Genomic DNA, 25,344 nt, shown 5'->3' on the forward strand with positions numbered 1-25,344 from the left:
ATATCCAGGCCACTGTGGCTAATGGGAGAGCACTCAGGTTCTTTCTCCTCCTCCCCCCTATCTCCCCCATACACAGTGCTCTGGGTCCCAGCTCAGGGAACCTATAGATAGTAGCCCTCCACTGTTTCCTTCATCTAAGTGAGGCCACGGCTCTAATTCCCTGAGCCTCTTCCACTTGTCCCCAGGCCATCTTCATCCTTACCTCAGGGCCTTGTCCTGAAAATCCCAGCAACCAGCTCAGGCTCTTCCTCACTCTCCCCACCTTCTGGCAGTACTGCCCTGTCCAAGGTCCTCCAGCTCCCACAAGTAACTGAACTCACTCAGGCCCTGGAGTTCTTATACTGATCTGCTGGGCCCTGATTGGCTGTGTCCCATACAGCCGCTCTAGGCAGCTTGGAGGGACCACTCTCCTACCCTTTTTGGGCCAGGGTGTGGCAAGACCACAAGACCTTCAGCAGAGGATCTCAGAGGGTCTGGTATACCCTATCCCAGATGAATATTTCAGAATTTTTCCTGAGAGGAAAGAAAATCCAATTAGGTGTTTTTTCTTCTGTGTTGGCATTTCTCTCTGACATCTTGAGTCACTAAGGAAGAGGAATTAGTCCAAAACAGGAAAGTGTCAAACATCTGTTTTAATACAGAAGCAATCACCTCGCTTCACCTTCAAAAAATTAGCAAAGTTTAGACTTAGTCTCATGTTACAGAACAATAAACCACAAGAATTTATTGAAAATGTAAATAAAAATGAACATTAGCAGCAGGCCAGCAATGAATTTCTCTCCTACAAGGAGCACAGACTTAGGAATACATCTGTTACCCTGCAGTGGGGGATTTTTTAAGGTATAATATTCACCGTAATAAAAAGCCAAGCAATGCTAACACTTGGCAACAATTTTTGTTCTTATACTGAATTTGTCCACTGTTGATAACAAGCAGAATATAACTTTATCTACAACACAATACTGTAAATTTGGGCCATATTTTTGCAACAAGAGCTGTGTACGATGACCAGTGGGTCCCTACATAAGCACAAGATACCAGCAGGCAGATCTCTGCTCACTGCAAGATTGGAGCCTTGTTTTCTTACAACAGATTTTAAACAATGGTTATACTATCCTTTGGCACTGATCTATTGCAGCTGTGAAATCATTAAAAATGCCTATGACAGACTGATTCTTGCCTCCAGCTGCTCATGATAAGCACAGACAAGGCTATATTAAAACATGCTCCCAAAAATTTGAAGTGCTTGAACTATGAAACAAAATGTTAAAAGACCAAACTGAGCCTTTTGCTCTTATAGGGGATGAGCCAAGTGAAAGGCTCAGAAATTGGGCACCTATAGGACAGGGTTAGTATCCTAGGAGAAAAAAGAGAATGATTGGGAGTGCAGAGAAGAGATGGTATTTACTGTGCTCCCTGTTCCTCTCTGCACAACATACTGGAGATTTTCTTGCCCTGAAGGTGCCTGAGCCTATGTCTACACTGCACAGTTATTTCAGAATAAGCTATTCCAGAATAGTTATTCCAAAATAGCTTATTTTGAAATACCATGTCTATACTGCAGGGAAACCTCAAAATTAGTCCGAGGCAGGCTTCTCTAATGTAGATGTGTTATCTCGATTTAGAGCCCCAGGAGGAATAACTTAGAATGGCCCTGAGAAGGGGCTATTTCAAAATAGCAGAAGTGGAGCATCTACACATGCCTTATTTGGAAATAGCTATTTCAGAATAGGCATTATTCTTCGCAGAATGAAGTTTACAGAAGTCGGAATATTTTGAAATAACAGAATTGCTCTGTAGATGCTCGCACAGTTATTTTGGAATAACGGCTGTTATTCCTAAATAACTTTGCTGTGTAGACACACCCTTACTGATAGCACCTTCCATTTTCACTTCCCTTCATAACCACTTGCTATGGGGCACCTGACTCACCACAATTAGGAGTGGAGGGGGGGTTGCTGGCTTGAAGTGGTTTCCATCATATACAGGGTTTACAGTTTGATTCAATGGTTCCCAGCACCCCCTCTCCATGTGGCATATATAATGGAAGAGTGGGCAGAGACGGGAGACCATAATTACTATGGGACTGCTATAGAAGGAACACTGTGGAGCCCAAGCCATCAACACAGGTGCCAGGGGTAGAATGTGGATTTACATTTTGGAGACAAATCCCAGCTGTCAAAAGATAGATACAGATCTTATCTGTTCACCATTTTCAAACTGTGAAGGTGCAGAGGAACATTGGGGAAGATAGATAATCAGAAGACAAGCAGCAGGGCTTAAGAAGGAAGTGCCACCTTTATTCCCTAACCCACCTCTTTTTGTCTGGGCTTGGAGGGGGGACAACCAAAAATTGTAACTCAAAAGCAAGGCTCATCTAAAAAGTTTGGAAACTGCTGTGTTAACTCATTGTGACACCTGGTCTAAAGTAAATATTAAATTGAGCTTTAATTCACAAAAGGCCAAATTCTTTAAGAGCTTAACTATTTTTGATGTCTTCATTGTTTGAAACACTCTATAGTATTAACCTTATATATACACACAGCACCAGCAATTTGCTAGTAATTTAACATTCAGACATAAAGACAAAGTTCACAGCCCAAAAAGCTTGCAATCTTCAAATATGTGTAACATTTCTAAGGCTTTCTTACAAATTTTATTATTTTCCATTTTGCAAACATTAACTTGTTTGGTGGCTTTACCTGGAGTGAAAGTAATTATACTAATGTATGTTGATTTTTATTTCAAGGTGCTTTAACATGTAAAGATACATTAATTATACTAATTAATAAAAATCAACTTACAAGGTACTTTAACATGTACCAGCAACAAGGAGGTTAGCTATTGCTAATTATATGTAGATAACGATCAGCCAGTAAAGAGCACACAACACAGACCTTGTCTAGAAGAGAATCCAACTATCTTCCTGCACTGTAAAACACCAAAACGGTCTCCACATGAGAGGCTATATATTCACAAAGGGGACCTTTTGGAGCCCTGCCTCTTAGAGGAATTCACAGCCCTGAGTTTGGCACCCAGGTTTGCTATATAATGCATAGGGACAGTTAGAATGGGATTCACAAAAGCCAGCCACTGAGCATACTAGCTAGCTTAGGTGGAAATGCTATGGAAAGACAAGTGGTCTAAGCCAGAAGTTCTCAACTTTTTTCTTTCTGAGAATTCCAAAAGATGCTATAGAAACTCCACAGCCCATCTGTGCCACAATAACTGGTCTTCTGCAAGTAAAAGCCAGGGCTGGCATTAGGAGGCAGCAAGCAAAGCTGTTGCTTGTAGATCCATGACAAAGAGTTCCCTGAAAAGCTCCACTGGCTTAAGGCCTGCGTGATGGGGCTTAGGGCCCCAGGCTTCAACCCTGTGTGGTAGGGCTTCAGATTTCTGCTCTGGGCCCCAGCTGATGCTTGCCCTGTTTGGCAGCCCTCCTGAAAGCTTCTCACGGCCCTCTTTGAGAACCACTGGCCTAAGAGAGCTGAACACCTAAGTCTGAATTAGAGGAAGACATCTACCTCCACTTGGGATTCACACCTTTCTCCTGGAGTTAGGCACCTAAGCTTGGTTAGTAATTTTTCATGAAAAAAACCAAGGCTACGTCTACACTGCCCTCTCTTGTGCAAGAAAATATGCAAATAAGGTGAAGCAGTGACTATTGCCACGCCTCATTTGCATACTTAATAAGCCGCCATTTTTGCGGTTTACATGGCTCCTTTTTGTGCAAAAACCTCCTCGGCTCTTACGCAAGTTCTGTCGCTTTTTTTCAGGAAGAACGGCTCTTGCGCAAGAGAGGGGTTTTGCGCAAAAAGGAGCCATGTAGACGGCTCATTAAGTATGCAAATGAAGCGTGGCAATAGTCACCACTTTGCCTCATTTGCATATTTTCTTGCACAAGAAGTGTAGGCGTAGCCCAAAGGAGAAGCACCCTATCTCTCAGCAGTTAAGGCTCTTCTAGACTACATGGAACAGTCAAAAGAGGATATGCAAATTCCATGGGAATTTGCATATCTTCTTCCGATTGCGCTTTCGAAAATGAAACTAGTTTACACACGGCTTTTTTGGCAACCTCCCCTTTGTCAAAAAGCCGCTCTTCCTCAAAAAATGAGGTTTACACGGCTTTTCAACAAAGGGGGGGCGGGTTGCTGAAAAAGCCACATCTAAACTACTTTCACTTTCGAAAACAGAGCTTTCAAAAGTGTGATCGGAAGAAGATATGCAAATTCCCACGGAATTTGCATATCTTCTTTCGATGGTTCCGCGTAGTCTAGAAAAGCCCTTAGAGCCCTCATGCAGGATGTGGGAGAGGTGTGGTTCAGTACTCCAGTCTCCTTAATGTGAAAAAGGGAATTGCACTTGGGTTTCCCAACTCCCACAAGACTGACCTACCCACAAGAGTCCCTCACACTCATTCTCTGGCCTGCTGAATATTTAATTATTTTCTATAAAGTGGAGCGGTTTCAATGAGAAATTGAAATCAGTGATTTAGATACTCTCCTGCGAGGTGGGAGGACCCGACAGATTAAAGATTTGACCCTAAGTTTCCCACATCCTAGGTGAGCATGTCCAGGCATGAAAAGCTGGGAGCTTCACCAGTAGAAACTAGGGATGTAATAGCGTAGTTGATTAATTGATTAACCAATAAGCAAAAGTTTATAGATGAATGCTATAGAATAAATATATTCCCTACCCCACCCCCATCACCAGTACATTTTTTAGCAGGCTGGCCAGCAGGCCAGCTCAGGTCTGGCTCACACGAGGTCCAGGACCTAGCTCCACTGCAGCTCTGCATTAAAAGTGTATTAGAAGCCAGGAGGGCAGGCAGCCCGGTTCAGTTCCAGCTCGTGCCAGGTCCAGGAGCTCAGCCTCTCCTCTGGACAGGGACTGCGGCCACCCTGCACTGCTGCCTCTGATACAAAGGCAGTAGCACAGCAGGGGACTCCTCAGGAGTGGGGCCACAGTGCATTGGCTTCCAGCCCCACCCCCAGGGACTATAGAATAGTCAACTAACCAATAAGAATTTTTAATCAACTATTCAATTAATGAATATTTAACATACCTAGTAGAAACTTGACTTAAGCAACATATAGTAATAAATGTTAGCTGAGCAGTGATTTTGTGAGTGCAAGTGGTGTTTAAAGGTTGTACTGAGGTGCCTAACTGCTACTTTTGCACCTAAGTCTCTCTTACAACTCTAGCTGTAACACTCCCATGAATGCAGCTGAAATTTCCTACTATAAAAAACCCACAATATTGCTAAGTGAAATACAAATAAATGGTTATTGGACACTCTGGGAGTGAGAAAAAGATTTAAAACAGCAGGCAGCAGCAAACATAAGTATAAAAGGACAACTCCTATGTCCTTCATGCTTATGGAAATAAGAATCCCTCTGCACCAGATCTGCTAATGTTCTGTTGAACAGTAAGGCAGGTTGTGGAGCGATCATGCTAGAGAACTTCTCCAAGCCATAAAGGGCCAATACTACATAGTGGTTGCCTCCACAGCAGAGGAGGGAAATAACAATGGGGTCGTGACTGCTGATCCATCTGCAAACCACCTGCCCACAGGTGAGAAAGGGCAGGAGCACAAGGCGCCAGCTGATGGAGTGTAAGTAGAAATTTATACTGATGCTCTGGATCACAAGAAGAGACTTTCATTCCTCCAGTTCCTGCAGAGACCCACATGGAAATCTGTTTTGTGCAAGGCAATAGACTTGGACCCAAGATTGCAAATACATTTGTCATGTTTCAGCCATTTTAACAGAGTGGATGGGGTCAAATTCTGGACTGGGACAGAGCTTCGGTTTTTCCTTTAAAACAGAGTCCTAATATGTACGTGCGCTATTTGGGTTCTTTTTATCCACAAGCTCCAAAAGCTCCAGTACATCAGATGCTGAAGGTCTTTTTTCTACATTTATTGAGAGCAATTGCTCAATGATGTATTTCTGTTAAAAAAAATGAAAACCAAAGTATAGTATATATTAGAGGAAATAAAATACTGAAAATTTATAATGAAATAGGTAAAATAATGTGTTTTACTGTACCTCTGTAGGAAATTTCTTGTTGAACTCCTCTGGAAATATGCAATTTCTTATTTGTTCCCACTTCTAAAATAGACACCAGGTAATATTTTAGTATATTTTCATTGACTGCATTTTGAAGCCCCACAATTGAACCATACAAAGTATGAAAATAATAAGCAGAAAATGTAGTGAAAGATAGAGAGCAAGTCTTCAAAATTTGGACAGCCTTTGTCATAGGAAGTATCTAAAAGCTTTCTGTTTGCCTGTAAGGTCTTTTTGAAAGCATTCTATAAAGCATAAAGTTTGTTGACTTCTTCATCTTATGAGTCTTAAGGCCTATGAAGACCCGACTCTGCCTGATTTTTCTCAAACTCTGATTTAAAAAAAAAAAGTTTCTGTCCACCATCGCCCATAGAAAATCCTACAGGAAGGGTCTTAAACTCTGCCCCTGCTAGCATCGCTGCTACTTGCAAGTTAAGCAGATGCAAATAGCATACCCTACCACCCACACACACTTTTCTTATACTACTGCTACAGTATGTCAGAGAGTGCAAGATAGGGGAGGCGTTAAATCACAGACTCGGATTACAATCTGCGATTGACATGTCCATTGGTTTTATGATGTCACTATCTCACAGAAAATGTGAATATGGGTGACCAGGGATAGATCACGTGATGATTATCTTTTCTGTTCATTCCCTCTGAGGCACCTGCATTGGCCAGAGAGTGGGCGGGGGAAGGGGGTAGAGAACAGGTCCCAGGCAGCCTGGGGAGCATGACTGGGGGTGGGGAAGGAAAACAGTCCTGGATAGGCAGGGGAGTTGCTGGGGGGGAGAGAACATGCCTCTGACCCCTAGCCTCCTGCACATCCCCCCACATCCCCATGACCTTGCCCTGAAGGACCCAGGGAATGCCAGGTAAGTCTGCTAGTTTCAGGCATAATTTTGATGTGTGAAATTGTTAGCTATGCTCCCTACCCCAAAAAGTTTGTAACTGAAGACAAAACATGACAGAGGAAGGTGGACAGCACTGGGAAGGCAAGGGGGGGGGGGGGAACATTACTGCAAAAAGGATAAAGGTTGCATCAGAGGTTTACACTCTAATTTTAAAATATAATGCTGAAGGCAAAAAGAAAAAACTTTGGCCATCAGTTTTAACCTGTTCCTGTGGTCTCACCGACGTCAAAGAAAGTTTTGCCAGAATGAAGGATGCAAGATAAGGTACCTCAGAGATTTAACAGAGCACCTAACAACTAACCATTTCTCTTTTTCCCCTCTTAATGTAATTTGACCTGTCAGTAAATCCAGCCAAAAACCATGCTTCAATCCTATGCAAGTAAATGCAACATATTTTATACAGGACAGAAGGATGCTTCTGAAGTTAGGCGCTATACTGGGACCTAGGTCCAGGTTCAATTTCTGTCTCTGTCACATACTGTGTGACTTTGGACAAGGCTGTCAGGCCCCAATCCTGAAGACTGAAACACGTGTAAATTCATGCCCATGAGTAATACCATACACCAGTGGTTCCCAACCTTTTTGATACCGGAGATTGGCAAACCCGTTCAGAAACTATTGGCAGACCGGTTTCGTGTGCATATTTACATATTCATTATGCAAACGATGAATATGTAAATATGCAAATAAAACATTAGTAATCCACCAGAAGCTGAGCCGCCAGTGGCAAACCAAACTCCTAGAGCCCCCCCACCTCTCTACTACATCCCAGCACCAGCCACTGATCCCAGAGTCCACTGCACCCAACCCTCCCAGTGCCAGCCACCCACTTTGAGTCCCCCTCTGCCAGGCGCCCATCCAAAATGCCTCAGTGCCAGCCACCCTGCCCCTTAAGAGTCCCCCACCACCAGATTCCGCCCCCCCAGTACCAGCCTTCTGTTTCCAGAGTCCTACTGCACCCAGTTCTCCCAGAGCTCCCCAGTGCCAGCCACCAAAATTAGCCTTGTCCCCAGAGCCCCCCAGTGACAGCCCTGCCCCTACCTCCTCCCCTACCCCCAACTACTAGCTCAGCCTCCAGAGTCCCCCAGCACTAGCCGCACCTCTGGAACCCACAGTGCCTACCCCACCTCCCTCACCTAGCCCTGTGCTGCTGCCCATGTCATAGCAGCTCTGGAGACCAGGGTTGTGGTACACCGACAGTCCAACGCTTCCCCTCCTGCCACGGCAGTTGGGAGAGGCATGTCTTTCCCCGCCTCTCAGCCAACCAGCGCTGGGCACAGACGAGGTATCCAGCCATGGAAGAGTCCTTCCCGCCACTGCGGGAGGACCACACAGAATGGTAGGAGGGGAGGCGCTGGGCAATATACCCCAGCCTCGTCCCCCAGAGCCACTGCAGCCCAGCAGCTTGCTGCAGCCTGGTGGTTGGGAACCGCTGCCATACACTTCAGCAAAACTACTCACTGCATAAAGAGCGTCTGGTAAAAACAGGATTTCTGATGCAAAATGTCTTTTTATTTAAAAATAAGCAAAGGAAGTATAGCCATTTTAATTTTTTTAACAAAATAAAACAATTTGTTTTAAATAAAAACTGTTTCATTTTGAACAAATGATGATTGAGGGGGTTCTTTCTTACCTTCTCTGTTTTCTCCCTTCCCTTATTCTTCCCTAATTGGAGGTTAAAAGGAGAGAAAGGAAAACCAAGCAAAACACCCAAATTGTTTCCTTGGGTTTTGCACATTGAAAAATATTCAGTTTGACAAAAGCAACCCACTTTTTTAATGGAAAATTTTTAAAAGATGTTTTTAATTTCCCATTTTAAAAAACCCTTTACAAACCAGCCCTAGCATAAAGTTACAGATGCGGTTAAGTATTTGTAAGATCAGGATCTTAAATCTCATTGCATATCAGTTGCACATCTGTAAAATAATACACATTTCTTTACCTCACAGGGTTTTTGTGAGGAAAAATAATGGAGACATTCAGGGTGCATCTACACAGCAGGGGTAAAGTAAAGATCAATTACCTTATTTTTTTCAACGCGAGTGGGAAATATCCAAAGAATTTCAAAGAGAATTAATCCTAGTGCAAATATATCCACTTCAGGTCCATATGTGTCCCCCTTCTGTGGTGATTACAATAAAAATAGTATATACCAAACATGCCTTTTTAGGTCTAAAATAAATTATAATTGAAGTGGTTTCATATAGTCCAGTTCTGCAATATTTATACAAGCTACAATTCATATGAAGTCAGCGACAATTTTGCCTTAGGACTGCACAACTGGGACTACCAGATCCTAATACAAGTCCTTAAATCTTACATAGGAATAATATTTACTGTTATGTGAAATGAAGCATTTATAGTGCCAAATATAAGTAACTGTGTATATAAGAAGTCTAAGTATAATGCCATATATAAGTAATTGCTTCCCCTTATGAATAGCAAATCAGATTCAGAGAGTCTAAGGCCAAGATTTTCAATAATGGATGCCTAAAGTTATCCAAATTCACATTTAGGTCCGTAAATATATAGTCTGGTTTTCAAAAAATTTGTAATGTAAAAAAATATCAATGAAATAGGATCACCTCATTTCACAACTGACTTAGGCAATTTGTTTAGATTTTTTCCTGAAAAAATCTCAAACTGGTTTAGGATCACACCTAGAAAACTTAGGCATTGGGTTACTACTGGAGAAATTAGGGAAGGGATGGGTAAATCTAAACTTAAATGAAGGGTAACTATGGAGACACTTGTGTTTCCTCACTGTCTTACTATTAAACCTGCAGTAACTGTTACCTGTTCAGGGCTCATGTACGATCTTGTTCCCTTTTCTGTTGTCCGCAGGTCATCTGTCATTGAAGTTACAAGTCCAAAGTCACCTATTTTTATTTTATCTTCACTAGATATGAATATGTTGAGGGGCTAAAAAAGGACAATTAAAAACATGTCATTTTCAATTTTAGCACTAGGAAAAATCTGTCTCAGTGTGCCTCAGTCGAAGAGTTGCTAAACATTCAAGGAAATGAATAGCGAAGTTATGAATCAAAAATAAAAACTGTTACTTTAACAATGAGATATTAAACACACAGCTCAAAATAATAATTGTTCTCATTTGTGCACAGCTAAGTAGTACTGTGTAACTATTAGGCATTAACTTCAGTACATTAAAATATATGTTATATGTGATTTATTAAATCAGAATTTAAACTCAGACTTGAAACTTAATAAATACCTAGTATGCAGCATATCACATTGAAACTGGTTTCTGATTTTATACCCACTCTTATACATAGACAGACCTTGATGCTCACATGGAGCCCCCTGAAAATAAAATAATGGTTCCCTGTTTTCTAATCCTTCAAACATTGTTCATCCTCAACAATCATCTGTTCTGCTCACCTTGAGGTCTCTGTGAATAAACTCTTTAGAATGCATATATTCCACTCCTGTCACTATTTGGCGAAATTTGATGAGAGACTCAGCCTGGTAATTTTCCGTCCCTCTTTTCTTATCAATCCAGCCATCCAATGTTCCTTTCTCACAGAATTCCATTTGGATAAAAAGGCAATCACAGAGCAAATCTGGCCTCGGCCTGTAGGAATAAAATTAAATCATAGTTTTAGAAGCAGCCCTACATAATTGTTCCTAAGCAGTTGGCTCAATTATTTTTTAGTTTCCAACCTTTCATTTGTCTACAGGATCCCACAATCATGGCCGAAAGTTCCTAATTGTTTAGAACCACTCCAAGTAGGCTTGTGGCTGCCAGTCATCCTTAGACCATCAGTGATGGCTCTGGAATTAGTCCTAACTCCCAAAAGCCAGCTGCCTACAACTGTAGCCTGTTCTAAACTACACAGTTAGGTTGACGTAAAGCAGCTTATGTCTGCCTAATTATGCTAGCATCCACATTACAACTTCGTCCTGCCAACATAAGTGCCCTATTACATAGGGCATAAGAACGGCCATATTGCATCAGACCAAAGGTCCATCTAGCCCAGTATCCTGTCTTCCAACAGTGGCAAGTGCCAGATGCCCCTGAGGGAATGAACAGAACAGGAAATCATCAAGTGATCCATCCTGCCCCTCCTGGCTAACAGTAATTGATGGATCTACTCTCCATTAATTTATTTAGCTCTTTTTTGAACCCTGTTAAAGTCTCGGCCTTCTCAACATCCTCTGGCAAGGAGTTCCACAGTCGACTGTGTGGCATGTGAAGAAATACTTCCTTTTGTTAGTTTTAAACCTGCCACCTATTAATTTCATTTGGTGACTCCTAGTTCTTGTGGTATGGGAACAAGTAAATAATTTTTCACCACTTACTTTCTCCATACCAGTCATGATTTTATAGACCTCTATCAGATCCCCCCTTAGTCTTCTCTTTTCTAAGATAAAAAAATCCCAGTCTTTTTAAGCTCTCCTCATAAGCCAGCAGTTCCATACCCATAATAATGTTTATTGCTTTTTTTCTGAACTTTCACTACACTGATATAATAGCTCCGACTCCACCATAGGCATAGCACTTGATTGTGTAGGCAACACAGTGCTTCTCGCTGACTTGTCAATTTCATAGCTCCATGCTGGAGCCCCCACCACAACACTCCCAGCCAGGCTGTACCTTGAGGATTCCTGCTCTGTGATTTGAGAGGCCTGAGAAGCTGTCAAACCAGCCCCCAGCAGGAAGTGATGTAGAACTGACAGGAGTGTAGTCTGTAATCAGCCACTGCTGCAACAACTGCAGAGGCTGTAATTTGACCTAACACAGGTCGATTTAGGACTGTAATGAAAACATGTTCTGAGTCATCTCTACTACTGAGCAGCCAGTGGGATCTCTGGACAGAAGGCTGGGCAGAACAATAGAATGGACAGGACATGATCTTATGAGCGTTGAGAACAAATAACGCCTGAATTTTAATTCCAGTGCAAATACCGTCTTCCTCAAGTTGCTGAAGATCCTTCTACTGATTTGACTTCAATATAAAACATCATTCCAAATTAGGCCTAAATTTCAGTGTGCGTATTTGCAACACACACTGCTCACCAAAAAAGTGACAATTCATCAACTAAAAGAAGATATAAATGTATACAGATATATTTAATTAAGCATAGTTCCTGATGCTACTTATTTTTCATGGTTATTTTCTTCTTTTAGTAGGAAAAATACGGGTGTTGGGATCTGTTGGCTCTTTAACTGGAATATTCAGATTGTTTCCTTATTGCAGATTTGTGTGGCAAAAAATGAGACATTGATTACACTACAAAATTCATTTTTATTTACCTTGAAAGGCTTGAACTGTTCTCAGAATAAATATAGTCATTCCCACGCCAAGAGGTGTAATACCGTACGATGTTTTTATGCTCAAGCTTTGCTAGTGCTTCTACCTCACGGTGTACTTTACTAAATAAACAAAGAAAAACTCGCATTACTCATCAGTGAAGAACTGACTCTTCTTTATAAAATGAACACTAAAATTAATTAAAGATGGGATATCAAACAGCAGCATATTTATAATCTTCAGGATTAAATATCTCTTTTGAATTATTATTAGACGTCAATATAATTGTTTAATTTTGTAAGAAAAGCAGAATATTATATCTACTAGCTGTGTTTTCTTTGTCAGGCTGCCCTGTGCTTTATTTATTTTCTGTTGCATAATCCTGAGCACTCAAATGTTGGAACCCTGTTCAAAATGTTGGAAAGGAGAACCACCACTAAACTCCGATTCTTGTACTTAATATCTTACCTGGTCATAAAAAAAGCACAGAATTGATGGAGAAATTAAGTATCTGAAAACCTTGATCCTATAAACTCTATAGCATATAACTTTCCATTTACAAGTAGTCCCTCTACACACAGAAGACTATGCATATGCAAAATTATTTGCAGGGTTGGAATCTACGTTGATTATTATAAGGCTATACAATGAATTAATGTCAACCTCACATGGGGCCTAAATATGACCCTTTGTTTGAGGAATCCATAGGGTTTACATATATATGTTAAATTTACTTCTTGAGAGTGCAATGTGAACGAAAATAAGAAATAACCTGGAACAGCACTTAATACAATATAGATGTTGCACCTCCCTAAACTGGGACTCTGGTCTGGCAACATCCATGGTGGACCAAGGCTGGGGCCGCAGCAGCCTGGCAGAAAGGCCAGGGCCATGGCAGCCCTGCAAGGATTGGGGCAACCTGGCATCTTGGCAAGGGGGCCAGAGCTAATCTGGCCAGGGCAGCCCAGCAGTGAGGCCAGGACTAGAGTCGGCTGGCAGGCAGCTCAGCTGGGACAGCGGGGCCATCTGAAGCTGGAAGAAGCTGATGGTGGGGGCCAATAGCAGGGGACCTTTACTGGTCCAGCAAATTCCTTCATTCAGGACCGGTCAGGTCCTAAGGGTGCCAAACCAGGGAGGTCCAACCTATACTCATTAAAATAGGGCACCAAAACAATTTAGGCTAGGAATTATTCTGAAACTATTGTAAACAAACATGGAGGAAGATATCTTTAACATGATTTGTTAAAGACACAAAATGTTTTACAATTGATTATTTAAAATAAATATTACTTGGCATTTTATCAGAAATTAGAATGCCCAGAAAAGTTTTTTAGAGGTTTTTTTTATGCTCCCTTGACAAAGTTTTAGCAAGTGACACAATGACAAAGAAACTAGTAAAAAACTCTTGCCAAATGTACAAAAAAAAAAAAAAAAAAAGAATGGAGGCCTGTCTCCCCCTCCCATGTATAGTCATCTTAGTTGCTACTGGTCAGTACAGAGAGTTCAAACACTTTCAGACACACCCGTGGTTTTCAAAGTGACTCTATCCCCTTAAATGTTCTATAAATCTGTTAATCTGTTGCTGATATATTTCATAAAGGCAGTAAGCACTATTTATAGTCAATCTATGAAGTTTTATTCAGATTTAAAGATTCCCAGGCCAGGAGATGTCACTGTGTTCTTGTTTGACCCTGTATAACACAGGCCACAGAACTTCCCCAAAATAATTCCTGTTTGAATGAAATCATAGCTTTTAGAAAAAACATCAGGTCTTGATTTAATGATTACCAATGTCTTGGAATCCATCATGGCCCTTGGTAAATTGTTCCAATGGTAAATTGCTCCTCACTGTTAAAATGAACACTATTTCCTGACTGACTTTGTCTAGGTTCAACTGATAGGCTGAAGAGCCCTTCATTGACAAACTTCTGTTCCCAGATAGCTCTTTGGGTCTAGCACTGTAAGAAATATTATCCAATCCTTTAATCATTCTCATAGCCCTTCCCTAGGCCCTCTCCAATTCATCAACATTCTGCTTGAATTGTGGACATCAGAATTGGATGCAATAGTCTAACCGTGGTTGCACAACTCCTACAGTTTCATACGCTGTATCTCAAAATAATATCCTCTAACCTCCATATTCATCACTTTTGTATGGTCAGATATTCTGTACAAAGTATGCCTTGTGAGGTATCATTTGAAAATTAATGAGCTACTGAGCATTATTATCCTGTTAACACGTGTGCATCATCATTGTATGTGGAGTTATGTATGAGATTTTGCTATAGATTTGTTACAGAAATATAATGTGAATTTTGAAAATGTCCACAGACTAGTCCCTCCGAGGGTACCAAAGCACTATAGACAAAGGACTTGCATGTTATCCACAGAGAGGACTCAAGCCTCACGTGCACAAAAGGCAAAGACATTTACAATTTACCTGAGAGATATTCCAAATGTCATGTGCACTACAGATTCATTGTCTGCATCCTAATGGTGTGAGGGGGAAAGGGATATTCCTCAATGAGAGGAGGGGCTTCTTCATTCATTTCCTGTAATACTGAGCCAGCAAAGGATAAACAATCAGCAAGTTAGCTGACCCTGGAAGCAACCCTTAAGGACATATCAAAAGAGTACGGTCATGATAAATACGCATCAACAGTGTGACATTGTTGTAGAACAAGCAAACATGATTCTGGGATACATTAACAGGAGTACTGTGAGCAAGACACAAGAAGTCATTCTTCTGCTCTACTCTATGCTGATTAGGCCTCAGTTGGAGTACTATGTCCAGTTCTGGGCACCACATTTCAAGAGAGATGTAGAGAAATTGGAGAAAGTCCAGAGAGGAACAACAAAAATGATCAAAGGACTAGAAAACATAAGCTATGAGGGTAGACTGAAAAACTTGGGCTTGTTCAGTTTAGAAAAGAGAAGACTGAGGGGGCCATGACAGATGTTTTCAGGTATCTAAAATAATGTTAAATGGAGGAAGGGGGAAAATTGTTCTCCTTGGCCTCTGAGGATAGGACAAGAAGCAATGGACTTAAATACAGCAACAGAGGTTGGACATTAGGAAAAACTTTCTGTCAGGGTGGTTAAACACTGGAATAAATTGCCCAGGGAGGCTATGGAATCTCCATCACTGGAGATATTGAAGAGCAGGTTATACAGACATCTATCAGGGATGATCTAAATCAGGGCTACTCAATATGTGACCTATGTGACCCTGGGCCCGTTTGTTTGCAGCCTGCGGTGTGGTTTGGGTTTACGTGGGGCTCAACACGTGGCCCACAAGTGGGATCCTTTGAACGTGGCCTCCACTGGAAACACACTCCACAATGGCGAGGCATCTCCCAGGTGGGGTGAGCACTGAAAGATGCAAGTGGAAGGGCTGGCTGGAACAGGCAGGTACAAGGTGTTGGTGTTTCTAACCCCCAGGGAGGAGGTGCCAGGAGTGCTGGGGCATTGTGGGAAGTGCTTTGTATTCATGCCCATCAGTGTGAAAGAAGCTATTTGCATATATATTTGCATGTATATGCAACCACACTTAATTTGTGGCCCTCGGCATGTGCTGTGAATATCATTGTGGCCCCCAGGGCTTCCATAGTTGAGCAGCCCTGATCTGTAAGGTGCTTGGTCCTGCCATGAGGGCAGGGGACTGGATCGGATGACCTCTCAGGGTCCCTTCCAGTTCTAGTATTCTATGAAAAACAGGGCCATTCCTTGTAGCTAATTATCAAAAGCAATGTTAAATAGACTCAATTCTTTAACATATTTGCCTATCTTGTTATAGAATCAAGAATAGACCTATATGGCATAATAAGGTTACTGTTGGAATCTCTCCTCAAAATTTGTAAAAGCAACTCACCTGTGAACAGCCTTGATCGTTTGAATGGCTAACTGCCTTATGTAAATGAATGCAGCTAGTTTACCTGTGTACACACATGAAATAGAAGATATGCTTCAAAGCAACAATCTGCACTGCCTATTCTTCATCGGAGGAAGGTCCTGATGTGACAATTGCCATGAGGAGGTTTATCAGCTTACTAAAGAACTATAAAGAAAGCTTCTGACCTGATCCTTTTTATCTCAGGTCTGCTTAAATTTTAACAGGAAAAGTTAAAGTCATAAGTGAGATCTTCCAAATAATTATTTGGAATAAACTAGAAAGTGCATTGAAAGACATTGACTCTGCACCTGGAGTATCTATTAGACTATATCTATTTAAATTGATTCCAGGAAGACTTACAAGTCCTATGACACTCACCTGCGGACTTTACCTATATCTGTATCTTTTAACCACAGAAACTCTCTTCTTTTCTTTTCCTTTTATTATTAAACCCTTAGTCTTTTAGGGTATATCTACACTTGCTCCCTCGTTCAAACGACGGAGGCAAATGAAGCATACCGAAGTTGTTAATGAAGTGCGGGATTTAAATATCCTGCGCTTCATTAGCATACTCGTCTCTGGTCACCATTTTAAAAAGCCGGTAGCCCGAATTAATTCGCCACATGTAGACGCCGTAGTCTGATCCAAAACCCTTCCCTCATTGCACAAGGAGTAACAGTTAATTTGAGAGAAGGGTTTCCGATCGGACTACCACGTCTACACGTGGCGAGTTAATTCGGGCTACCAGCTTTTTAAAATGGCGACCGTCCGTGAATATGCTAATCAAGCGCGGGATATTTAAATCCTGCGCTTCATTAACAACTTCGGTATGCTTCATTTGCCTCCCTAATTCGAACTAGGGGGCAAGTGTAGACATACCCTTAGTTACCAAAGGACTGGCATCTACATGATAATTGGGTAATAATAAACTTATGCTGACTTAGGGATCAGTCTCTGGCCCTTTGTGATTGATGAATCTCACATATGGTGAATCAAGATTTCAAAAACCTCTCACTATATTCAGAGGCGTAGCGAGGTTGTTATGTGCCCAGGGATGAAGGCAAAACTTGCACCCTCCTCCCCACCGCTGCCGAACCCAGCACACGGCTGAGCCCGAACCTGGGAGGGAGCTTGTACCGCATCTGACCCCACCCTTCCAGTTTGGAGCCAGGCCCCGTATGCACTAACCCTCAGGCAGAGGTGGAAGAGAGTCAGACTGGGGGCAAAGAGGTGGGGAGTAGGCGGCTCCAGCCGGCGGCAGGCAGAGGAGGAGCAGGAAAGCAAAAGGATGACAGGGAATAGTGGAAGGGGACTAAATTGGCGCCCCACTAGAATGGCACCCGGGGGCAACTCCTCCTCACTACACCACTGTAAATAATCTACCTCTTAGGATATTTATTATTTAAATGAATTACTTATTTTACTAACTACAGAAAAATATAATTTTTTGTGATTTACATTCTTTTAAATATTTTTTTCTCTTTAATTTGTTCATATCCTGTTCTCATTAGGTTCATGTCTTTTACACAAAAAATGTCAAATTCTTAAAATATGTAAGTTTTATAAAACCAAGAGAAATAAATGTTATATAACCTAAATATGAATTTCCATCACTATATTTCAATCAAGCATTTAAAATCACTGATATAGCAAAAACAAGTAACTCATTGCTTTAATGAATAAAAGGTAAAAAAGATTTTGTGTGTATCAAATTTATTGTAAGCAATCTGTAATGCTTCCTCACTGCCCAGTTACTTACCTAGTTAACCTAATTGTTTTTCATACTATCGCACAGCGATAAACTACATGAGAGTTCTGAATGCAAGAGATTCACTTACCTGTTAAAATAACATTCAGAAAAACTTTCAAATAAAACTAACACAACACACAAGAATCACCCTCACTTTCTTGAAGGCACCTGAAGTAAGAAGTAGCCGAAGGCTGAGGATACACTGCAAGTGTGGCTTTTTGTCTGCCACAAGGACTTTTTCTTCAGGCTGCCATGAGATTCTATCCTTAAGTAAAGGAGAGAGATCTCTGAGCCGCTTTCCCAAATTTCACACAAGCCATTCAACTGAAGCCACAGATGTCAAGATTCAAGGCCAACCTTGCCTTGAGCAGACTGCCTCACCAAGGGTATGTCTACACTAGCTCGGTAGTTCAAGCTAGGTAGGCAAATGAGGGCAACCGGAGTTGCAAACAAAGCCCGGGATTTGCAAGTGTCACCTTATATTTCTCATGAGAGGCTGGAAAAGCATTCATGTGATTTTGCTAGAGATGACTCTCACATGTTAATGGCTATGTGAGAGCAAAGCCTTAAGGGGCTACTTTTCACTAGTACAGCAGTGTGAGAGAGAACCGGAGCTAGAAAGTTAAGGGGCATTGCAGTTCTACAATCCAGATTATACCCTGGGGGATGTCACACAAATAACTTCTTTACCCCTAACTTGAAATTCTCCTGTTTATGAATCGAAGAATCACATTTGCCCTTTTGGCTGCTCCATTACCTTGCCCAAGGCTATGTCTACACTGCACCATAGTTCAAAATAAGTAATGCAATTTGAGCTACGCAAACTGTGTATCTTATTTCGATCTTATTTAAAAATAGCTTATTTCGTAATTTGGCACTGGTCGAAATAATGCACTATTCCGAAATGTCCCTGATTCCTCGTGGAATGAGGTTTACAGGGACATAGGAATAGTGAGCCCAAAATCTTTCTGTTAAGATGAGGGATAACTATTTCAGGATACTTCCACTATCCCGAAATAGCGCTGCAGTGTAGACATAGCCTTAGATCAATGTCAGGCTGACATGCTTATGATTACATAATCATCCCATTTGCTTTTTAAGTACTTGCACAACATTATCCGAGAGAGAGAAAGAGCGCAAGTTGACAAATCCAGTTTTCTAGGATTTGTGGAATATAATCCTAGCGCACAGAGAAGCAAACAGCTGAAGACAGCGCACTGATTTCAGCTCCACTGAAACAGAACAAACATGTCTGTCAGATAGAATGGACAATACTGCAAAGGAAAATTACTTAAACTTTTAAGAGATTATCACAAACCATTTAAACTACAGAAATTGCTTGAGAGTGTCATTTTAAATAAAAGCAAGCAGATGTACAGCACTTACCCACTCCACATGACTTTCTTGATAGCATAGCTCTTCTTATCAATAATTTTTTTTGCCTTGAAAACATTCCCAAATCCACCACTGCCGATTGGCTCTATTTCTTCAAAATCGTCGCTAAATCTTTAAAATAATAACAATAATAATAATTAATAATAATTAAAGCTCCTTTAAGTCACAGGTATTTTTAATAAAAGTCATGGACAAGTCAAAGGCAGTAAACAAAAAATCATGACCTCCCCATGACTTGTACTAACTAAAAATTTGGCCGGCGGTGCTCTGGGGAGGAGGTCTCGGTTTGCAGTGGGTGCTGAGGGGGAACCAGGTTCTCTCCCGCCCATTGGTGCTAGGAAAGGGAGCGGGTGGTAACAGGCAGTCCAGACTCCTGTTGATGCTGTGTGGAAGGCCCTGCTAGTACTGGAGGAAAGCTAAACAATGGCACATAACCCAGCACCCCCTCTGGTGCTGGGGCTAGGCAAGGGTTGGCGGGGCTGACAGGCTTCCTACATGGCTCTTCATTGCTCTCTAAAAGTGGCTAGCTAGTGGCTTGCAGCTCCTAGGGGGAGGGAATGCCAGAGGGCTAATCTGCACACTTCCCCCACCACCAGCTCCACCCCTGCAGCTCTCATTGGCTTTGGTTCCCAGCCAATAAGAGCTGCAGAGCCAGAGCTCATGATGGGGCCAGTGTGCAGAGGAGCCCCTGGTCTCTCTCACTTTGAGAGTTGCAGGGACATGCTAGCTGATTCTTGTCTCCTCCCACCCCCAAGGTAAGCTCCACCCTTCACTCCAATCCCCAGAGCAAGCCCTGAGCACCCTCCCACTGCCAAACTGTGCCACCAGAGGCTGATGCAGCTGGCCAGGGGCAGCCTGATCTGCTTGGCCAGCCCCAGTGCCAGCTGCACTGGCCACTGCACAAGTCACAGAAGTCACAGAAAGTCATGGAATCCATGACTTCTGTGACAGACATGCAATAAATAATACAAAATAAAATAATAATAATAATAATAATCTTAGTGCAATCTGCCCCAATGTTAATTTTGGAAGGTGTGGGTCTGGTCCTGAAAGCTGCATAATGTCTTCTGAGAGACAAGTATTATCATACAGGAGACACTCAAACCAGTGCAAAGTTCAACAGGGGTCTCATTTAAAAAATTAAACAGAAAGAAGTGGGACACTCTATTTTTGCAGGGAATTGCAGAATGATATACATATGGGCCAGATACTCAGTTGAAAAATCAGCTCATTTTGAAGTCAGTAGAGCTATGCAGATTTTCACTAGCTGAGGATCTGGATCAGCAACCTAAATTGGCAACCTAAAGCCCAGGGGAATATGCTAGTTGGCCTTAATGTATCAGAATGCTTTCAGACAAATGGAGTAGTTATAAGGGCACCTGATATTTAACTCTAATTAACACATTAAACTGGTTGAAGCCCAGAGAAATCACTGCAATATTGCACAAAGTTTCATAATTAGGGCAAATTTACATGTTTAATTGTTGGCAATACCAAGTAAGCACAAACATCTTTCAAAGTAGCTTTGTAACTAATTTCAAAACTTTCTATTTCCATATAGAATTCCCCAAGAGTTCTCAGTCCCATTTCAATGTCAGTTTCCACAGGAAGCTATTGATTACACATGGCTTCCAACTGTTTTTCTACTGAGCCGGGGTCTTACATTAAGCTCTTCTAACTTGGTTTTTGATCTGAGGAATGAAGCTTGACTTTTCATCAGTCTTCTTACATAAGAGCAGCCAAAATAGTATAAAGCCTGCTATTACAGGTTGCACCTCTATAAACTGGGACTCTCTGAGATTCTAGCCAGACCACGGATGTTCCAGGATCAGGGAGTCCTGGTGCACTGCAGAGGACTGGGGAAGGGAGCCTGCCATATTGCAGGGCGGGATGGCGGGGGGAAGGACACCTGGTATGATGTAGCGGAGGGCCAGGAGCCAGGTGAATGGCCCAGCTGGGCTGCGGGGGAGGGAGGGAAGGAGCCAGGAAGTCCAGCATGCGGCTCAGCTAGGCTGCAGGAGGGGGAGGGAGCCGAGAAATACTGATCTATGGCTCAGCTGGGCTGCAGGGAGAGGAGGCGGGGAGCTGCGGGCCCGCTGGGCTGGAAGGGAGGAGCCAGAAAGCCCAGAGCACAGCTCAGCTGGGCTGCCCAGGGGAGAGGGGAAGCCCAGTGAGGTAGCAAGATAGGGGGCAGGTCCAGCAGTGGGGGGGGGCTAGGAATGACCTCCCCTGGTCCAGCAAAATTCCTCATCTGGGACCAGTCAGGTCCCGAGAATGAGGGACCAGGGAGGTCCGTCCTGTACTTTGGGTCTCTGCTGGCCTATAGCCACTGAAGAACCGTTATTAATATAAGAGCTCTGGCAATCACAAGCACCTTCTGCTTGTCTCTCAAACTCAGTAAATACCAGCCAAAGTTAATCTATTCTACATTCACATGAGGCACCCAGAAAAACATCTGGTACATGCCTTATACATACACAAGAATTGTCTTCCATACTTTAAAGGCCAAATAGTTCATAGCATCATTTGAAAGACACAAATTGTGAGTCAGCTTTGCTAACCTCCCAGCCTCTTCCAGAATGCTTCATATAATGGGGTATGTCTATACTACCACCCTAGTTTGAACTAGGGTGGTTAATGTAGTCATACGGAGTTGCAAATGAAGCCCGGGATTTGAATTTCCCGGGCTTCGTTTGCATAAAGCCGGCCGGCGCCATTTTTAAATGCCGGCTAGTTCGGACTCCGTGCCCACGGCTACATGCGGCACGAACTAGCTAGTGGAATGAGGCGTACAGCTAGTTCGGATTAGGAAGCCTAGTCCGAACTAGCTAGTTCGTGCCGCGTGTAGCCGTGGGCACAGAGTCCAAACTAGCCGGCATTTAAAAATGGCGCCAGCCGGCTTTATGCAAATGAAGCCCGGGAAATTCAAATCCCGGGCTTCGTTTGCAACTCCGTATGACTACATTAACCACCCTAGTTCGAACTAGGGTGGTAGTGTAGACATACCCCCAGGCACTTACCTACTTCTCAGTAATTCTATTCAATTATTCAGAACAATACAATTAATCTTAAATGAGAGCTTTCAACCATTTTAGTGGAATTCTGTGGTTTACCCACAATGATCAACACCAGTCTCCATAGTCTCAATCTGCTGTTTCAGATTATAGTATATGGCGTGGAGCTATTTGAATTTGCCATCAAATGCAACATATCATAAATGTAAGTTACATTTCCCTTAAGATTGATTTCATGGAGTTTTCTGATCCTTTGAACTCCTCTTCTCTTTTGCATTGTATATTACATGATCTTTATCCAGACTTTGACATCAGCGAGACCAAGGTAGGTATTCTACTCTGGAAAAACATTATGCTGCATCTTGCGACAGAAAGGGCAATCTAATGAAGGATTTTGAAAGAGAGGGTGTGCATTAGAACAGCATCTCTTAAGCGTACATCTTCGGCAGGCTTCCTTTTAGAATTATAGATGCCATTTTATCATGTCAGTTAAACATGGTTCCTTTGTGCTTGTTATAAATTGTATTTCACATACAGGCGATCCCTGCACTTATGACCTAATTAGTTCCTGGAGAACCGTAGTAAGTCGAACCCTTATTTCCCATAGGTGCAATGTTAGAAATGGCAGTTCCGTTCCTAGAAATCCATTTCTACCCTAAAAATACCAAAATTAACTATGGAAATGGAGGAAAACTAAACTAAATAGTTCAATTAATGTACAAAAATAACAAAAAAGTGAAGACCGATGTGGTGGAGACCACAGTTTAAGCAGCAGCTGCAGATTGGCGAGTCTGACTGACTTTGTACGTTTCCTGTTTTGGGATGATGCATGGAGTCTGCATCGTACAGCATCATAAATGCGAACTGCAGATGTAAATTGGGGGGGTTTAGGAGCTATCTCGCATGAAAAAAATGGTTGTAAATGCGGGGGGTTGTAAGTTGGGGGTCACCTGTATGTATCTGCTCTGTGAGCTACTACCTCCACAGCCTTGTAAATGAGCCTCCCTCCTTCAACAAGTCCCACCTACTAGAAGCATTTAGCATATAAAATAAGCTATTAGAGAACTTCCTACTTCAGTTTACATGCTTATATCATTTACATTTGGAATTTTCATAAGAACAGAAGTGGTCTACCCATTTTCTTTGAATAATCTCATTGATGTCAACATTTGTAGCACTGCCTGTTTCTCAAAAAAAATTAAGAAAATTCCACAGAGATGCACAAATACCAAGCACAACAATTCATACTATAGGAAATACCTATACCTCACCCACAAATGGCAGTTTGCATATACAGGCAGTCCCCGGGTTACATGGAGCCGACTTACATCAGATCCCTACTTACAAACGGGGTGAGGCAACCCCGCACTAGCTGCGCCCCCCCCCAGCAGACCGCCGAGACGCACCGCGGTCCCGCCGCCTGCGTCCTCCGTGGCGAGAAAAGCCGCTCCGCGTCTCTCTGGTCTGCAGGACTGAGGGAAGTGAGGTGTGGGAGAATAAAATTGAGCTCTGGAAAAATGTAGAGTTTCCCCTACAATATGTACCAGTTCCAACTTACATACAAATTCAACTTAAGAACAAACCTACAGTCCCTATCTTGTACGTAACCCGGGGACTGCCTGTACTTGAAAATAGAATTCCTTCCCCACTCCTTTTTTTTGTTTTACAATAAACATGCAAAACTGTTAGTCAGAAAAATCTAAATCATCACTGAAATAACTATGCGCCTCTTAAAATCTCCTCACCTTTCATTCTTAGTGTACTTATTTTCTTCTTTGACCTGCGCACCGGAGAACGTGGGTGCCAATTTAGGTGTGTTTTCTCTTCTTGGAGAAAAAAGAAAAGTAACAATAATATGATAATAATGTGATACATGAATAGAGAACAGAAATTTACCTAGAAATATTTTGGCATCATGTTTTAGTCAAGCCACAAAGCTAGCAGGTCTCAATCGCTGGTCCATGGCTCGCTGCCGGGCCACTGGGGCTCTGGGGACCAGGACTGGGATACACTGCTCACACCGTGGCTGTTGGGAGAGGTGTGTCCTGTCCTCCCCCATCCCATCAGCCAACCAGCACCAGGCAGAAGCGGGGGTCACTTCCCAGCCTCAGAGAAGCGTTTTGCTGCATAGCGAGAGGGCCGCGTGGAGCCTGGCACAGCAGCCTTGGAGCAGCCGCGACCAAGGCAGCAGTGCTCAGCTGGTAGCTGGGAGGCAGCGCAGGACTAGGTGAGAGGAACAGGGAAGGCACTGGGGGTTCTGGAGGTGGGGCTAGTGCTGGAGAGCTCTGGGAGTAGACGGCTCTAAGAGACAGAAGGCTGGCACTGGGGAGCTCTAAGGGGTGGGGGTCTCTAAGAGGCAGAGAGCTGACACTGGGGGCACTGGGGCATCTGGGTTGGGGAGCTGGCACTGGGGGGCTCTGGAGACAGGGCTATTAGTGGGGGAGCTCAAGGTGGGAGGCTGGCCCAGTGGGAGTTGGGTGCAGGGGACTCTGGGGTCAGAGGCTGGCACTGGGGGATAGTGGAGGATTGGGGGTCTCTAGGAGTTAGGGCTGGCACTTTGGGGGTCTTAGAGCCAGGGCTTTTGGCAGACCAGTAACATTTTATTTGCATATTCATTATTTGCAAATATGCAAATAAAATGTTACCAGTCCACCAAAAGTTTGTGAATGGGTTTGCTGGTCCCTGGTATAAAAAAGGTTGGGAACCACTGGTCAAAACTACTAAAAATTTCAGAACATATATATTTAAAAGCAAGGGAAATACATAGATACCTCTTAGATTTCACGGCAGCATTTTTGGGAGTTGTCTATATATAAAAAAAAAGAAATGAAATATATTTATTGTTGTATATGATAATTAACCTTCTAACACAGATTAGCATGTGGGTACCAGCTGTCCAAAGCCATACTTAAACTGACTAGCTAATTTGTTGGATGTCAACCTTCAGTTTAAATTACTCATGAAACTTGGATATTACTAGAGCAATGTGAATAATGGATTTTTCTGTTCAATGGCAATTCCTAAAAAATCCTATT

At 42.5% G+C, this 25,344-nt stretch overlaps 2 protein-coding genes across 4 annotated transcripts in view; both read right to left on the reverse strand.

Annotated features, from left to right (window-relative positions):
* Positions 1 to 427, reverse strand: part of HEATR5B (HEAT repeat containing 5B) — a 95,361-nt gene extending 94,934 nt beyond the window's left edge. Inside the window, exon 1 of the mRNA XM_075924950.1 lies at positions 203 to 427. The gene's annotated coding sequence lies outside the window, so the exon portion shown is untranslated. The remainder of the gene's footprint in view (positions 1 to 202) is intronic.
* Positions 428 to 617: 190 nt separating this feature from the next.
* EIF2AK2 (eukaryotic translation initiation factor 2 alpha kinase 2) overlaps positions 618 to 25,344 on the reverse strand; it is a 39,298-nt gene continuing 14,571 nt past the window's right edge. For 2 of the 3 annotated variants that reach the window (XM_075924960.1, XM_075924959.1), the window contains 9 exons: positions 25,081 to 25,115; positions 24,055 to 24,135; positions 19,287 to 19,406; positions 12,261 to 12,380; positions 10,385 to 10,577; positions 9,782 to 9,907; positions 9,009 to 9,107; positions 6,051 to 6,113; positions 618 to 5,951 (listed from right to left, as the gene is read on the reverse strand). In XM_075924960.1, coding sequence (XP_075781075.1) covers positions 5,832 to 5,951; positions 6,051 to 6,113; positions 9,009 to 9,107; positions 9,782 to 9,907; positions 10,385 to 10,577; positions 12,261 to 12,380; positions 19,287 to 19,406; positions 24,055 to 24,135; positions 25,081 to 25,115 — 957 coding nt within the window. In that variant the 3' untranslated portion in view covers positions 618 to 5,831. The remainder of the gene's footprint in view (positions 5,952 to 6,050; positions 6,114 to 9,008; positions 9,108 to 9,781; positions 9,908 to 10,384; positions 10,578 to 12,260; positions 12,381 to 19,286; positions 19,407 to 24,054; positions 24,136 to 25,080; positions 25,116 to 25,344) is intronic. The other variant, XM_075924961.1, reaches the window with a different exon arrangement.

This window comes from Pelodiscus sinensis, chromosome 3, assembly GCF_049634645.1.
Source record: "Pelodiscus sinensis isolate JC-2024 chromosome 3, ASM4963464v1, whole genome shotgun sequence".
In the NCBI taxonomy this organism is placed as follows: domain Eukaryota; kingdom Metazoa; phylum Chordata; order Testudines; family Trionychidae; genus Pelodiscus; species Pelodiscus sinensis.